The sequence below is a fragment of the Osmerus mordax genome, chromosome 1, assembly GCF_038355195.1.
Source record: "Osmerus mordax isolate fOsmMor3 chromosome 1, fOsmMor3.pri, whole genome shotgun sequence".
Classification (NCBI taxonomy): Eukaryota; Metazoa; Chordata; class Actinopteri; order Osmeriformes; family Osmeridae; genus Osmerus; species Osmerus mordax.
Genome location: NC_090050.1, coordinates 14,988,530 through 15,005,435, shown reverse-complemented (window position 1 = coordinate 15,005,435; position 16,906 = coordinate 14,988,530). Strand labels below are relative to the sequence as shown.

The window sequence follows — 16,906 nt, the reverse complement described above, 5'->3', positions numbered from 1 at the left end:
AAAGTTGAAAACATGCAGCAGCTTCAAATGCATGGCACCAGTTTAATCTTTCGGTATTTCGAAAATGCATGAATAATACATATTTTTGTGTTTACCATCACGTAGTTTAGGTAGCATAGGTAGCAAAGCATGTAATTGCATATTTGCCCTTCATCATAAACTACACGTAATAAAATGTCCCATTGGTTTACGTTCGTAGCTAGTGAATTACGGTAAATATGAACGCGAAACTAAGTTCTGCTGTGCAAATGGGACAACAGCACACATGAATTTTTCCTTCAATGAGTTGTTACAGGTAAGCACATGTTCGTGAGTGAATTGTTCAAAGCTATCTTTTACGTTTAAGAACATTGTCGTCTGAGCTGCTATAGCTCACTGAAACAGTATCTTGGAATATGCTTCACTAATGCCAGATGCCTAGCTAGTCAGCTAGCTTTAGAGCTAGCTGACAACCACCATATCTGAGCTTTCTTACGAAGCCATATACGTTTGTAATGGCATGGGCAGGTCTTTTCACTCCAACTGAAGGTTATTTACAGACGTAGATGTTTACGGGTTAAACCCAGGTGTTGTTGGAGGACAAGTTGTTGGATTAGCTAGATACTTAGCTATATTATTGTGTGGCACACAAGGCTAGCACGTGGTATGTTATGTTAATTGCCAACTCATTCACCAGGTGGCAGTAGTTAGCTACTTTTAGAATAAGATCCTTCAGATTCCTCAGATGCAAATCCGCACCCCACCCCCCTCCAGAATTACCTGCCGTATGGTTGATGATCAGATTCCCGTTGTTTACGTCAATTAATACCACCCGGGTACATCAACGCTGTGAATTCGGTCAATAGAATACTGAAGCAGTTGGATTTCGGATAAATTAGACCAAATGACCAATTTAATTCGGACACTGTTGTCGCCGGACACTGCAACTGAGGCCAAAGCAAAAGGCTACACATACCCCGCCTGTAGCTAGAGCATTTCAGTTTTAACAAATAGATTGAACTGGCCAAAGATAATTGAAATAATTATTCTGGTAAACTAGCCACCACTGACCTCCCCCCACTGAAGTCACTTATCTTTTGACCTTTTCAGACCATTGGCTGTTCATCATGATTACCCCAGCTTTCGAGTTGAGCCAGGATCCAGATTTCCTGAATCTGAGCATCCGTGTGCCCTACACAAGAACCACAGAGTTTGATCTCTATATTGATGGCGATGATTTCAAGTTCTATGCCAAGCCCTATTTTCTCAGGTGAGCAGAGGATGAACAGGACAGCATGCAATTCATTCATGTTTTCAGAAGTATTTAGCTGTCTTTAAATGCCTTTAGTGCCATTAGTTGTACTGATTCTGAAATGGTGCATTTTCCAGATTACTAAACAGGAATTTTGTTCTAGACTCACCTTACCTGGAAAAATAGTGGAGGATGGAAGAGAGAAAGGCACATTTGACATTGATAAAGGTAAGTCTAAAGCCGTTGATCACAACTCCTCAAAAGCAGACCAGTCACTATCCTATATTGATAATGATAATACACATATCACTGTATTCTGACAGTTAATTGAGTGAGAATGCTCCCTATATATTTGCAAGTAACACATACAAAATCAAGTTGTTGTACTGTTTCTCTAATGAACTCTGTAACATTTGATCTGCTTCCTATGTATTTTCATTCATAGTGGCACTTTTACTTTCATAGATTGTACTTCCTCAACTCCTCCTTATGCATTGGTTAAGTGTGTGTGCATGGCAAGTGTCAACATTATAAGCACTTAAGAAGTCAAGTCTTTGATCATTGTTTAATGGGGTGACATTTCAAATGATCAGTTTAAATGATGGTTGGTTCACAAGAGACGTCTGCCTCTTAAACACAGGACTTAAACACCTCTGTCAGTGACGCTCTGTCCAACATGCTGTGGCTAAGGAAGCCAGTACCAGCTGGTGTGATAAAGCTCTGCTAATGGGTGTCCCTGTTTGCTCTTATAATTAGAAATCATTAAGATGCCTCTTTGGCCCAGTGTGTCTCGTTAGGGGCCCACAGCGAAGGCAATTAGACGAGCATGAAACATTTAAGCTAAATATGTCAAATTGAAAGTTTTACGAGGTCTTTAGAGAGCTCATGAACCTATGAAATTATCTTAGTCAAAGGATCCATTTGCATTTGATGCATTGTTTGGCTTTTATGTGCTTCTAAAGCTGAAGTATTAAAGCTTCCTCCTTTCCGTGTGTCCCAAGGTCTGTTCACCCTCCGTGTTCCCAAGCTGAGTGCTGGGGAGCACTTTGAGGGCCTGCAGATGTTGACCAATCTCCTGGCTCCTAAAGGCTCCCGCTCAGCCAAGCCACTGGTAGAAGACATGACCATGGGTATGCTGACAGCCATGTCCCCTAATCTAGAAGCAAGGGATGCTGGATGAAGATGAGCAATGTTTTAGTTTAGTTTCTACACCCACATTACTGGTTGCATTTCAGAAGCTTGCAGTGCGAGTATGGAAAGGAAGGAGGAAGAGGATGAAGATGATTTGGACTGGCAGGTGGAGCAGGAGGTGTTCATGGAGTGCTCTGAGGAGCAGCTTCGTAGCCTCCAGAGATACGGGTTTGGGAATCAGAGGTCAGGGGTCTTCACCAGACTGGAGGTAGGCTCCCAGAACTGGCAGAAGTCAACAGGTTCAGTCCCTCTGTTCGCTGGATCGCAAACTTCATTGTGTTCACCGAAATGATCTATGTAATTGGTTGACAAAAGTCTCATTGAGATTGTGATATTGTCCAATCAGGAGGAGCTGAGTGATGTGATTGACGTGAAGAACCCTGATAGCACCACAGCTGCAGAGAGGAGACAAATGAGGCTGGATGCAGAGACCACCGTCTTCTGCCATGACCATTACCTGTGAGTACTGCACTCGTTCACGCTGATGCCATACACCAGCAATCTCGATTCTATAATTCTAAACTGTTGCCGGTGAATAAGTCTACTTTCCCTCAGTTTTGATGCATTGAAAACACTTGAATCGTAAACCGGTGTTTGTTCCTGCAGAGCTGACCTGTTTGAAGACGAGCAGATTCAGAGTCTGTTGAAGTTCTCCCCGTGGTGGTCTCAGCTGAGCCCAGACTCCACCCAGGAGGGAGGAACAGGTGAGCAAGACTGACCCACCCTCCCACTCAGCACACACCCCTTGGAAGAGCCATTTTCATTTGTTGTGGGTGTAGGACACAAATTATCCACTGATGTCACTAGTGTGCTTTTGAGTGATGTCTATTTAGGTAGAAACCTTTCAACATGTAACAAGGGGTGCTGTTAATGGGAGGAGCACAAATAGTTTTGATCGCTACACCGCAATGCTCAGGGGGATGTGTAAATGTTTGTTGATGGAGCTTAATGGACACATGGATTGTTGCACGCTCATTTGAAGAACATTGTGATCAATAAATGGCCATCAGAACGCAAAGATGACTATTGGAGTCTGTGATTTCAACAGTAGGCTACAAAGCGATGTAAGGTAGAAGTGTGTCAGCTAGCTTACTATCCATAGACTGTTTGTTTCAAGTCCGTCTAGCAGCCCCTCAGTGGCTTTAAGTTTTTAGGCTTAGCCACTACACCGCTAACATCACCACCTTACTGAAAAACCTTCATCATAGATTACAAGATGTGTGGTGTAAAGGGATGTATATTATGTGTTCTGTGACAGTTTTCAAATGACGGTTGTAAATATACTTGTTTGCATCGTTCTGGATTGGTTGCCTTGTTTAGAGAGGGAGAATGTCTTGCAAAGCAGTGTTTGTACATGCTGGTCTCGGATCAGTGACGTATGACTTGGATCAGGATCAGAATCAGCTGTGTTATTACAGATTCAGTGGTGCCTTTCGGCTAGTTGGCCTTTTTTCATAGTCTTTACAGACCCGATGGTCTCTCTCTGTGTCTCCCTCCCCATCACACACACACACAAACGCACACGTTCTTTTCTCTCTCTTGTCTATGACATCTGGAATCAGTGGTTCATGTAAGAGCCAGGATCCACGGCTTGTTGGCCCTCGCCCTCAGGTTTATCTCTGGCTCTCTCTCAGATGACAGCAGTAAGGGCTTATGGAGCCTCACTGCTGCAAGACACTGCGCCGTCGTGCCATGCTGCTCTCCTAAGCCTGCTAATTCCAACACCTCCAGCGCCCCAGCGAGCATATGGCTCATGGCCAGAGCTTATGTTATTGCAGGATGCCGGTACACTCAGGAGTGGATTTAGATTAAACGGATAGCATTATCACACAAGTTCTCACCGGTTGAGATGTCCCTCAGAACCCCCCCCCCCCTCCTCCCCCAACACACACACACACACACACACTGATGAGCAGCTGTCTGTCAGGGCTCACGAGTGATACACAGCGCATTGGTAGGTCTGACTGTGTAGAGCCCACTGCAGGACATGAAGCCGCTCCCCTCCCCCGCTCTGCGTTCTAAGGTAGAGCTATGTCGAGAGGGCAGACTCAGAAAAATGGGACATATTAAACTTAATGGGTTGACTGACAGGTCGAATCCCATCAGGCTCCCCTGGCTGGGGAGAACAGTGTTTGTCAGCAAATGGTAGATTTTGACGGAGAAACTCGGTTGCCTTGCATATCATTCAGAGAATGTTTGCTCTTGTATATTAAGCGGTAGCTTTATTCTTCCGCTTTGAAATCCAAGCCTTCCTCAGCCTCTCTCCCCCCCTTCCTCTGGTTAGACTGAAGTAGCTGGATGTCAGCTGACAGATGGATGGAGACACAAGTGCTAATGAAGGAGAAACTCCACCTTTTGTGTCCCTTTCCCTCCCATTTCAAGGCCAGAGCACTGACAGGCTGCAGCTGGCTACTGGGGCACCACACACACACACACACACACACACACACACACACGTACGCTCAAACACACACTCCCAACCAGGCCTGAGTGAAGCTGACAGCTGTTTCTGAACCTGCTGCAGTTTGCTCTGGCTGATTTGACATGTCAGTGGCAGTCTGTGATGTTGACTAAATACCAGCTTGCACAAGACGTCTTCGCTTTGGGTATTCATTTTCAGGGTTGTTTTATCTTGAGCCTTGTAAACATATTAACCTGAAGCGTTTCCTCTGCTTATCAAGTGTTCCATTCAAGGCTGTGTTCCAACCCTCTCTCCATGACTGGAGATCGTCCCCTGCCTCCTACACGGTGGGAGTGGGCATATTTACTCCATGTCAACAGCACCATCTGGACCAGGGGAGAGCTCAAACTGGAGGAATTAGGTCAAATATTAATCTTCATGCACCTGACCTCTACACCAACATTTCTCTCCCAGTCTAGAATGGCTTGATGGAAAATGTGGTGATATTTTAAGTATCAATGGACTGTCTTGTATTTTAACATAATAAGAGTCTGTCGAGCATTTTGGGAGTTGCGTTATCAAATTTTACATTGTAAAATTCAGACAGAGCATATGAAAGAAACCTTGGGGGGAGCAATTCGGTGAGGTATCCCTTCCTTCAGAAACTGTAGGTGATACAGTAAGCTCCAGACCAAGTCTGAATTCAAATGCAGTGAGAAATAAAGACTGAAGTACAAAATAAAACAATCCAATGGTGAAACACAGATATTCTGAGTTCTGAATTAATAGAGCACTGCAGCACTCGCTTTGCATTGGCGTTTGGGCAGTGGTCAGCTACAGGGCTGTAAAGCACAAGATCAGCATAACACCCCAGGATGGTCATGTAGGAACCAGTAGAGAAGGGAAATGTAGAGAATGAGTTACAGTGAGGGTGAGCTCCCCACCGGCAAAGTGTGAACTAGTTCTGTCATAAGACTGAATAAAAAGAAAAATACTTGAATGCAGCCTTAAACACTGTAATTCATGTCCTGAGCAGGAGCGGTAGAGGGTATGTAAAGATGCATGGGCAGCAGGAACCTGCTTCAAATGCTTGTATACAGCCTTGCTGCGTGTGTGACACAGTACTCGGCACGATGGAAGATGCACTGATGGAGCAGCTTATGAGGCCTCAGTCTTTCTTGTGGATGGGCGTTTTTCCTTCAGCTGACTTGATGAATGTGTGATAGTGAGAACACCGACCTAATGAAGACACAAAGGAACTGGTGTGCCAGCCCTATAGTATCGCTCCCCCCCCTCAGTCTCTAATGGCCCAGGGCTGTGTGTTGGATCTTTCCTCTGAGGGAGGCAGCTGGATGTGGGCCAGCAAGGGTGCTATGTTTCCCCCGAGCAGCCTGCCAACTCTCCCAATGGGAACCAGGGTCCTGTAGACATTGTGTGTGTGCTTGCATGCCTGTGGGTGTGTGCGTGCTTTGTGTGTGTTTTCTGCTTGGCTGCTGCAGCTGCAAGCCACTGGGATTGAGGTATCGTCTGCAGGGATCCAAGCCCTGACGTAATGCATCAGGAATCTAGTTCCCAGTAGAGCCAAGATCCCAGTGCAGCCAAGAGGATCATTTGAAACTGCTGTGGTGTGTGTGTGTAACTTACACGCTGCAGCCTACACATCAGACACACACATCCCTTGTGGTGTGGGGGGTTTGAGTTGTCAGCACCTGCCTGGTCGTCGGTCAGCCAACGCTGGACCTGGTCGCGAGTCTCCCGGTCCCGTCCTACATCTATAAAGTTGATTTTGGTGTTTTAAAAACCCATCGACACTGTATGACTATGTTTAGCCTGTGTTCTGCTCCTCTCTCTCACCAACCGTCTCTGGAGGAGGGGATCCCTCTCTGAATTGCTCCTCCCAAGGTTTCTTCCATTTTTTTTTTCCTGTTGAGATTTTTTTGGGAGTTTTTCCTTGTCTTCCTTGAGGGTTTAGGTTGGTTAAGGGGCAGTTCTATGGGCATATGTGAAGTCCTCTGTGACATGCTTGCGTGTAAAAAGGGCTATACAAATACATTTGATTTGATTTGATCAGGCTCTCAGTATCCAGGCTGCCCCCACCATCCCACCTGCACCCCCCCCCCCACCATCCCCAGAGACACAGAGGAGGATTGCTTACAGCTGTTCCATAAGCTGTGTAAAAAAGTGCTGACTTGAGTCTGGCCTGAAAGCCGTCCGGTGTGACTTTCACCACTGAAAGATGCAGGCGACACCAGCGACTCGTGCCTCTCCTCTGCCAGACATAAAACCACCGAGGGGGAGGGCTTTGGCTTCAGGTCCGGCTCGTTCTCTGACAGAGCTGTTGTCTCTCCCAGCCGTGTCCTTCACCGACGACGACAAGCAGCAGCTGAGGAGGTTCACCAACCGCTCGTTCCTCCTGGAGAGGAGGGCCCGCCAGCAGGTGTGGCTGGGCCTGGTGGACGTCCTGCTGGCCTACTCCTACGAGGTCCGCACCACCGAGGGGGAGCCCACGGTGAGTCGGCGCGCATCTACACGCTCCACACCTCCTGGTGCTCGTTTGTTTGGTCTAGGAAGGGATCAAGCGCAGCGATCCACGTGAGCACTTGGGTCTATGGAAGTGGGCCAGATTTCGCCATACAGGCACATTTTTTTCCCTGGCAGGTTGATGGCAAATTTTCACATTCAACGAAAATGTACAAGAGCACATGCACAGGTAAATTGTAAAACGATGACATAACCACGGCTGCATGTTTGATTGTCTATTTAACCACTGTTTTTGTAGAAGGAGTTCAGCGATGGGATACTCCTTTTGTTCTGTGGGTATAGTATTCCATGTATGTGCTGCTCGATGGGAAAAGGCTGACTGCCCAAAGTTGCTTTTTCAATCTGGTCTTTTACAACTCCCTCCCCTTCAGATGAGCCCCTCCAGCACTCCATCAGTCAGAATCTTAACACAGGATTTGGGAGCGGGGTCATCTAGAGGTCTGTGGTTCTCCTGTCTACCCTCCTCTGTGACACTTCAGCAGATACTTTGCTGAGCTGTGGCATATTAGGAGATATTAAAGGCCACAGTACTGAAGTACAGTAGTCCTGAGATGTAGTAGTTTGGCACTCTACAATATTTAAAATGGCAGATGTGGAACTTGTTTTGAAAGGCCTGCAGCCCAACATGCACATCCCCGGGACCTGGGAAGTGTCCTGTGTGAACAGGGCTAACATCATGGGGGTAGTTACCCTCCGACAGCCTTTGTTTCCACACGTTCTCTCTGCTTCGCTGGCCACCTGTAATAGACACCAGGGAGCGAGGGCTGAGTGCACCGGAATCTGATGTTCATTTCCTTTTCTTTGTACGTAAATGACTAAAAAATGACTAAAAATTTACGTGAGGCTTTGCTGCAACGGGAGTCCGCTGACTGAATGTCTGTGGTCCTCTTCCTGCAGGTGGAATCAGCCTGGACCATCCGCAAACTCAGTGGGACGCTCTGCTGGCTTGAGGTAAGAAAGCAGCTCTGTGAACGGCGATGTCAGAAGGTTCAGGAAATGGGTCTTATCAGGAGTGTGGTTATGGTGGACTGATAGTGGACTGATCCAGGCCATTGGAGCTTCCTCGAAGCCACTGGACTTGCGTCATCTTTCTGGGATGTCACTGATGCGGGCACGTCGTATCCAGGCAGACACTTGCTGAGAGCCTGTACACCAGCCTATTTGTAGCTCCCTCTATGTTTCAGTTTGTTGTTACTGGGTTGAAAGGGCATGTTAAATAGACATCGGGGGTGGCGCAGATGTAAATGTTTTCACTGTAGAAGAGTGTAATAAACAGAATTCCGTTTTTTATTGCCTCATAATTGTGGCTGTTTTACCCTGTTCATCCACACTATGAGAGTGAGGACAGAACCGGAGCCCAGAGGCTACAGCTGAACCAGGTATTCACTCCCAGCTGATGGGCAGAACAGCGCTCTGTGATGGGCAGAACAGCGCTCTGTGATGGGCAGAACAGCGCTCTGTGATGGGCGTCTGTTCACCAACCGCCACTACTGGTCCGCTACCTCACTATTGCACGCATGTGTGTGTGTGTGTGTGTGAGAGACGGACAGTTTTGTGAGTGTCGAAGAGTGTCGGCTCTAGACGAGGGAGTTGGGCGTGTGTCCGCGGCTCGTCTTACACTCTGGGATGCTCCAGCCCTTAATCCCTCTCATTCTAGCTGTGAACCTGACAATGAGGCCCGGTAATCGGATGCCTCGGCCAGAGTGAGAGAGGTAGCAGTTTGCCCATAATGGTGATAATGGAGGAGGTGGTAATGACATCCTCCAGCTGCCTGAAAGCTGCCGTCACTCAGCAGAGCTGCCGGCTCACACTGATGGACCTCGTGTTCAGACTCTCCCCCTCACACAGCCTGTCTCTCTACGTCTCTGCCTTTTCTGGGTCACTCTCGCACGCCCAATCTGCCTGTGTGTGTTTCTCATTCTCGCTCTCTCTCTCTCTCTCTCTCGCATACTCAAATCTGTCTCTTTCTATTCCCCGCTCTCCGTCTCTCCCCTTCACACCCTCTTTCTGTCCGTTTCTCCCATGCTCCGTCTCTCCCCTTCCCTCCTCGTACCTTATTTCCCTCCATTAGCTGGCTGATTACCTATCTAAACAACGCTGTCTGTGTGCGTGAGTGAGAGTTCCCCTCCAGGAGCAGGCTCATGTAGACCCTCCAGCCCTCAGGGAGCGGAGGATGGGGGGGGGGGGGGGGGGGGAAGCGTCTCCCTCTGGTCGCATGTCCACTGGAGCAGAGAGAAGCTCTGGTGAACCCAGTGATTAAAGACCACCAACAATTAAGGCGCGGCAGCCGAGGTGTTTAAGAGTTCCTCGCTTCTCCCCTCTCCTTATAAAAGAGAAGTCGTTAAGGCTAATTAGTTCACCAATGACTGCAATTAGGAGGGGGGGGGGTGGATAGCCTCGCGTAGGCTGAGGAGAACACAGGAACACACAAGACCGCCGGCTCTTGGGTTTTAAGGCTGCGTATCTTTTTCTGTCTGTTTTTATGAATGGTCGAGGAAGAGGGGAAATCAATGTGGTGCTCTTTTGTCTTTCAGACGTACAGCTCTCTGAAGGAAGTCCTGGTGGCGTTTGGGAGGAGGGTGTTGTGTTACCCTCTCTACAGGCACTTCTCCTTGGTCTCTGCAGCCGTGCGTGACACCGCTCTGATCTTGCAGTCAGGTGAGTTCTTGTGACCTATGACCACTGGCAGCTGCCAATGACCTTGAGTAGTCTTCTTGGTGACCTCTTTGTGTGGCGCAGCCGTCCGAGCAGCGCCTGATACGCCCACGTGTGACCTAGTCGTCGTCGTCGTCCCCCCCCCCCCCCCCCCCCCGGGTGCCCACCCGGGCTTAATTTGAGATCATTGATTTTATTGAACCGCCTGAGCCTAACCAATGTAGGAAATCGACTTATGTTGGAAATGGAAATGAGGAGGCTTTTCTATTGCCTGCATGGAAGCTTCTGGAATGTTGCTGTCTGAATGCTTTGGAGGCTGATAGAAACCCAGGCCGACAGCTGGCACACACTGTAACGACACAAGGATCACAGTCAGCATTCCAGCATGTCCCTGCTCGAAACCACACACAGTGAGGTGTCTTCGAACCTGTTCTCCCGCACGCTGCTGGGGGCACGAGGGTGTGAACAGGCTGGTGCGCTACTCAAGCGGAGCCCTGACTGCTCCTGGGCAGGGAGTGTGGGTGCGTTAAGAGCGGCCTGTTGACTTTGAGATCTCTGGCGAGTGCACAGACTAATCTCCAAAATCAAAGCCCCGCAGCGAGATGAAGGCTCTGCAACATAAACACATTTACTGCGTGCGCCTGTCTGCGTGCGCGGGGGTGTGTGCGACATTACCCAGTCTGTGAAGATTTCCACACTCGTAAATGTTGTCAAATTAAAGGCCCTTTAAGCTCCAGATGAGCATTTCCACGGCTCATAGGCTAGAGGGAGAGATGAGTTGATCAAGAGAGTGGGGGTGTCACTGCGAGGAGGGGAGACTCACTCCTCCTCCCCTCTCCCAGCCTTCACTCTCATAAATGAGAGCACGCTTCACCTGGTATAATGAATCCTCACTTTCCCCTCGCCTAGGAAAGTCTGCTGATACTGGCACAGGGCCATGTGTGCCGTCTCCGTGCTGGGAACGGCTTGCGGACTGGTGATATCTATATTATTTACAAGTCCCTCTTTTCATCCGTTTGTGCTTGCTGGGGTGGAAATAGTGGCATAGTGCTTACATCTGCATGTTGGTAATTTACAGGCGAGGGTGACTAATGTCTCTCCCTATTGACCTGTTTTGCTACAGTTACGTGGCTTGACGTAGCCCACATTTGAGGCCCTGCGATTCCTCCCAGCAGCATTTCACACTAATTCATTAGTCAGAATACGGCAAATGAAACCATGTGTTCCCATTTGAGGCACTTCATTTGAGCGGCTGTGAAAGCAAACATTGATAGGTATTAGGAAAACAAACCCATTAATGCCGGCACGCAGGTTAAGGCCTTGAAGGAAATGTTATCCAGGGTAAATATTTGAACAGGCCTCTGGCAGCGTGGCACACAGACTGGAGGATCTCCTCCAGCTGCCTGGGCGGAGTGGCCCGAGGCAGGGCAGCCGCCATGCGGAGAGAGGACTGGGGGGAGATGACCAGGGGACGGCTCGCATGTTTTGGGTCTCTACTGCGGGGACCTTCTGCAGGGGGGAAAAACAAATCATCCTTTTTATTTTTAAAAACAAATCATCCTTTTTATAAAAAAAAGAAAAAAAAGTTTTACCTTGTATTGTATTTTTGTAAAAGTGGATGTTGGACCAGTTCAGACTGGTTCAGTTGGATATGTATGGCGTGTGTCGTGCGAGTGCTCTGTCATCCCCTGGCTTTGATGGATGTCATTGGGCAGTGCCCCCAAGGCAGCTGGGCCTACCTCCGTGCCCAGAGATCGGGCCAGACTGGGCTTGTCTCCCTGGATCCCAACCAGAACCATTAGTAGCTGGCTCAACTTGTCATCAGTCTCTACAGAAGAAATGGCAGGGCTCGGTCTCCTCTGGTGGGCCCTGGGATCCAGAGGGAAGCTTCCCGGGCGGGGAGCTTGCGTCTGCGAGGGGAGGAGGCGGGGGGCTTATATATTCCTCCCTCTTGGGGCCGGTCCTGGAGCTGGAAGCGGCGCTCCCGACCCCATCCTCCTCCATAGGATCCCGTGCTTCAATGGGAACCAAATGTTTGTCTAAGGCTTTCCTCGGTGCAAGAGCACTGTTTGTTTTGACTGTGCTGGAATGTGTTGGCTGCTGCCCGAGTGGCCAGCCAGGAGGAGGTGGGGGGGAGCGTTCTCTCTGCTCTGTGGCTCAGACGCCTCACACCAGGGGACTCCTCCTGCTCTGAGGGAGAAGTGTTGTGATGACAACTTTTTTTTTTGGGGGGGGGGGGATCAAATGGCCCCTTTCACTCACCTTCCAGAAGATCTAGAAGACACTAAAGCGCTCTTGGACCCGTGAGGCACTACTGCAAACAGAAGTGGCTGTCTGTAATGTTGACGCTCCATACATACAGCTGGAGTAAGAACCCTGGCCTTTTGTGTTTCTGTGTCCAGGGAAGGCCTGCGTCCTCAAATGCCTGCTGGCGATCCACAGCACCTTCCGGAAGAACGACCCGGCCTACATACTGAACGACCTCTACATGACAGACTACTGCATCTGGATCCAGAAGGTCAAGTACGTTTTTCTGCAACACACACACACACACCAACTCCTTCCACGGAGACCTTCATCCCCAGTAGAGGCACTTCTCAGACCAAAGTGAGGAGCTCTCTCAGCTAAGCTCCCAGGGTGCATCACTCCAGTTGAGGAGAGGATTAGACGAGTCATTTGTCACAGCTTGAGCAGGTGAGTGGCAGAGCCATTGTGAGATGTAACCTACCTGGCTCAATTATCCCCATGTTAAAGACTCCTCTAAAGGCTTGTTGGCCTGTCTCCCTGAATCACGTTGCGTCTGAGATGGGAGAGGCAGGAGAAGGCACGCCGTCTAATCAGAGCGTGTATATCTGTGTGCATGTGTGTGCAGAAAACCTAGAATAGTTTCTTAGGTTGTCATTGTTGGGCTGATTTATTTTCCCTCAATGACAAAGCACCCGTGGCAGTCGCTCCGGTACGTACTGTACAATTACTTACACATTTCAAATGTGAGCCTTCGAGCACATTATTCAGTAATGAGCTCTGTTTTACTCTTGGATGGGGTTCAGCCAAGTGGTGTGCTCGCCTGGAAAACTGTGCGCCTGATGTTGTAGGCCCAGCGCCCAGATGCCGACACGATAAAAGGTCTGCAGGGATTTGATGAAGAATTCTGAGTGAAGTCTTAAAAAAAAAAAAAGAGAGAGATTTAAATTGGACCGGCATAGTTAGATGGTCCGGTATTTCTGTCTTCCGTGTTGCAGTAGAAGATGAAAAGACGCCCTGTCTCTTGTCTCTCAGAGAGCAGCTCTATTTGGAGCGCTCTCTCAGTGCGTGAAGGAGAAGCAGCACTGTCAACCCACTGGAAAACTCAATCAGTCTCACCTCAGCCAGAGAGTCAAGGAGATGAAATGGCAGAAGGACACCTGAGGATGAGTGCTCCCTTCCCTCTCTTCCCCCCCCCCCCGCCCTCCTTCTGCTCTTTGTACATCTGAGCTAAATGTTCGCCTGACCTAACATGCTGACTTGTGCTGTACCCCAGATCAATCATTAAATGGATTAGCCCGGCCTCTCTCTGCATTGACCCGGATTTCATTGTTACATTTCCATGTTCACTTTAGTCAAACACATAAAGTTATAATTTTATTTTTTGTGCCCCCAACAGGCTTATTGTAGCTGTTGACGAGTTGTCGAAAGGCTGTTTCAAAGCTAGTTACTTCTCCTGTTGCTGTTGCCTCGAGGCACTTGGCAAAACGCCAGAGCATGTAGTATACTTTCCATTCTCCTGTCTGTGAAAGCCATCCCCAGCCACGGCATTTTAGACATTCCAGACTTGTTCTATAACGTTGGGCCTCGTGGACTCCTTCCCTCTTTGACTTTCAAGTGTGAGATTAGAGCGAGAGTGCTCCGCGCTGCCGAGAGCTGCTCTTTGAGTTTGAGTGACCCGGAGCTGGAGCGTCTGTGGTTTGCACAGACGCAGTTCTCTTATCACGTGCCGTTTGTTGTGGCAGGCTGGTGTGGCCTGTGACAGGTTTGATGACAGATTGGAGAAGCATTGTTGTCCTCCGTGAGATATTCCCCAGTGATGGATTTGTCGTCCCTGCTAAGTGAGTCATCCATGGGAGTTCTGTGGTGTAAGATGAGATGTAATCTATACCCGGGCCACGGCCCTGTATCTCGTCAGTCCCACCAGCAGACACGCGCACACACACACACACACACCGTCAGCCCCTCATCATGGACGTGCCGTTTGATGAGTGTTTTCTGGCTGGCTGATTTATACTCCCTGCTGCACAACATGAGTCTGTGCTCTTCAAGTCTCACTGGCTGCTGAGGCATCACTCTCAAATTGACTGCATTGGAAAGACTTGCCAGTGATTTAAACTTCTGGACAGGCCCTGTCGACACACACACACACAGACCGAACAAGTGGCCTGTCCATCATAGGCTAAGGAGGGGAAAAGGGCTTCAGTTGATTTTTGTGAGTGCAAAGGTCTGCCCATCACTTGGACACAGCTCTATTGTGTATATAACGTCCCCTGATTCTTATCGTCTGTCGAGCTGTCAGTTGTGAACAGACACACTGAGCAGCCTCTTAAGTCTATTAGACTCTCTGTTTCCCATCATCTCTTGATGCCAAGCCCTGCAGTGTTCCTGGACTGAAAAGAAACCCCACACTCCTCATTTTCTCTTGGCTCTGCTTCTCCCCACTCATCAAAAGGCTTGGAGGGAGGCCAATGTAGATTTTTGTGCAACCAGCCTAACAAAGCTGATAATATCAGTGTTGTGTTACTGTAGCGCAGCTAAAGCAGCCGGGCCTGCCTCGCTCTCCCAACTCTGGCACACTCTCACTCCTCCCTCGTTCACCCCTGGTGTCGGTCTCCGAATCGTTAATTGGGTCAATTAAATTCCCGAGCAGAAAACCATGGCAACCTGAAAGTTTTGCGCGCTCGCTCGCTCTCATTGTGCGTGTATAACAATGGCCACGAGGAGGGCCCTCCACAGCGGGCCTCAGCGGACAGCAGCTCCTCGCGGGGAGAACCAGATGGATCCCCCCCCCCCCCCCCCCCACCAGGCCAGGGGGTCAAGTAGAGCTGAGAGTTCAGCAGAGTCCCGTGCAGCGTCCCCCACCAAGACCCTGTGGGCCATATCCTTGGGAGTGCACGTGTGTGTGTGTGTGTGTATGTGCTGTCGCCTCGCGTCAACGCACGCAGCAGCCGACGGCTAATAAACACCCCGTCCACGCAGTGGTGGTGTTTGTCCTGTTGAAGCGACACCTTCAGCGCTCCGTATCCACAGGACCCAGCACATCTGCCTCGGTCCCGTCCCGGAGCCTTTGATGCTGCAGATAGCACAGTCTGTCTGGGGGGAGGGGAGGGGGGGTTTGAGCCCTGCCACAGAGACGGGAGATCTCAGGATCCTGCTGGGCTGAACAAAGAAGGATGTGTCTCTCTGCTCCCGGGGATAAGCAGTACAGATTTCCTCTCTGCGTGAGGCCCCCGGCGTTTGTGTGTGTGTTTACGCAGAGCCCATCACACTTTCCCCAACGCTCGCATCAGCAGCACTCTAATGATGCAACCTGCAAGGCTCGCGGCCCTCCTGGAGCGGGCCACGATGACGGAGAACAGCATCCCGGGGACCATTTTAGAAGCTCTTTCGTTGTCGCTGCTCATCTGTTTATTATTAGCGCTGCTTTGTTTAAAAAAATATATATTTTTATTTTATTTTAATTTTTTTTTACACTTTGACGAGAACAGCCAAAAGTCACCCTGACTTCTTGATTGTGTTTCTTCTCTGGTGTCAGAATGGCATTTAAGTGAGTTGAACAAGAAGAGTCTTCCGGAGTGTTGGCTCGTTCACCTCAGCTGGTGGGTGCTGCAGCCACCAGGACGGCAGAGCCTGGTGCTCATGGAACATGGCAACTCTTGCATCTGAGAACGGGCCTCGACTCAACGGATGTCGTTTAAATCTAAGCATATGTTAGACGTTTCCTGCTCTCATTAAACATGGCTTCATGAAAGTGATGTCAGTCAGTTTTTATCTTGCCTAGTACACACACACACACACACACACACATCCTGTCTGTGTGTGGCAGATGGAGGCGTCTTTGTCTCGACATCGAAGTTTTCCAACCTTGAAACGCCGCCCCTCCTCAGTTAATGAAGGCGAGCCACAACAGTGGTGCAGTAATGACTGGATTGTGTACAACATTATCCCTCCCTTCGAAAGGAGCCTTTGTATTCACCACAAGCCCGCTCTCCCCCACCACAGAGCGAGGGAGGGGAGAGAAAACAAGGGCGCCTCTCCAATGCTAACTCAATAATGACTTCCCACGGGGGAAAGAGAATACGGGCTGTCTTTTTGAAGTGGCAGTGCTACAGGAGGGTCTCTCTCCTGCCAGCCAGCCTTCTCCTGGAAGCCGCACAGGCCTTCACAGACCTGACGACCACTGATATATATATATATATATATATATATATATATATATATATATATATATACGCCACTCCATATGCTCCACACCAGAGGAGGTGGGGCGCCCCCCCCCCCCACCCCCACCCCATGTCTAGCCTCACATCCTACAAGGGAATGTGCTCCCCCAGTCTAGCCATGTCTTAGTGTTGGATCGGTTCTTCCCATTGGGTGTTTATGGCGCATTGGGGAAGGGTTCACACGGTGCGTTTCTCCCAATCCCCCCCTTACCCCCCCACATGTTTCTCCGGTTGAGCTTCTCTACACAATCTGTTTACCCAGTCCCTTCCGAGCTCCTAAATGACATCACATGGCTGCATGCTGACTGTAAGCGCTCTCCTCCTGGGAGCGGGAGCTCATTAGGGCTCTTCAGTAACAAGGAGCCATCTTGGGGCACAGCAGTGGGTTAATTGGGCCAGCAAGGACGGCGGCAGCTC

The 16,906-nt window shown here is 49.3% G+C and overlaps 1 protein-coding gene across 2 annotated transcripts in view; it reads left to right on the top strand.

Moving 5' to 3' along the window:
• Positions 1–219: 219 nt before the first annotated feature.
• shq1 (SHQ1, H/ACA ribonucleoprotein assembly factor) overlaps positions 220–16,906 on the top strand; it is a 21,004-nt gene continuing 4,317 nt past the window's right edge. The window contains exons 1-11 of one of the 2 annotated variants that reach the window (XM_067236774.1): positions 220–295; positions 1,090–1,249; positions 1,395–1,459; positions 2,233–2,361; positions 2,470–2,630; positions 2,769–2,881; positions 3,029–3,126; positions 7,175–7,332; positions 8,262–8,315; positions 9,899–10,022; positions 12,422–12,542. In XM_067236774.1, the coding sequence (XP_067092875.1) occupies positions 1,107–1,249; positions 1,395–1,459; positions 2,233–2,361; positions 2,470–2,630; positions 2,769–2,881; positions 3,029–3,126; positions 7,175–7,332; positions 8,262–8,315; positions 9,899–10,022; positions 12,422–12,542 (1,166 nt within the window). In that variant the 5' untranslated portion in view covers positions 220–295; positions 1,090–1,106. Of the gene's footprint in view, positions 296–1,089; positions 1,250–1,394; positions 1,460–2,232; positions 2,362–2,466; positions 2,631–2,768; positions 2,882–3,028; positions 3,127–7,174; positions 7,333–8,261; positions 8,316–9,898; positions 10,023–12,421; positions 12,543–16,906 lie in introns of both variants that reach the window. The other variant, XM_067236766.1, reaches the window with a different exon arrangement.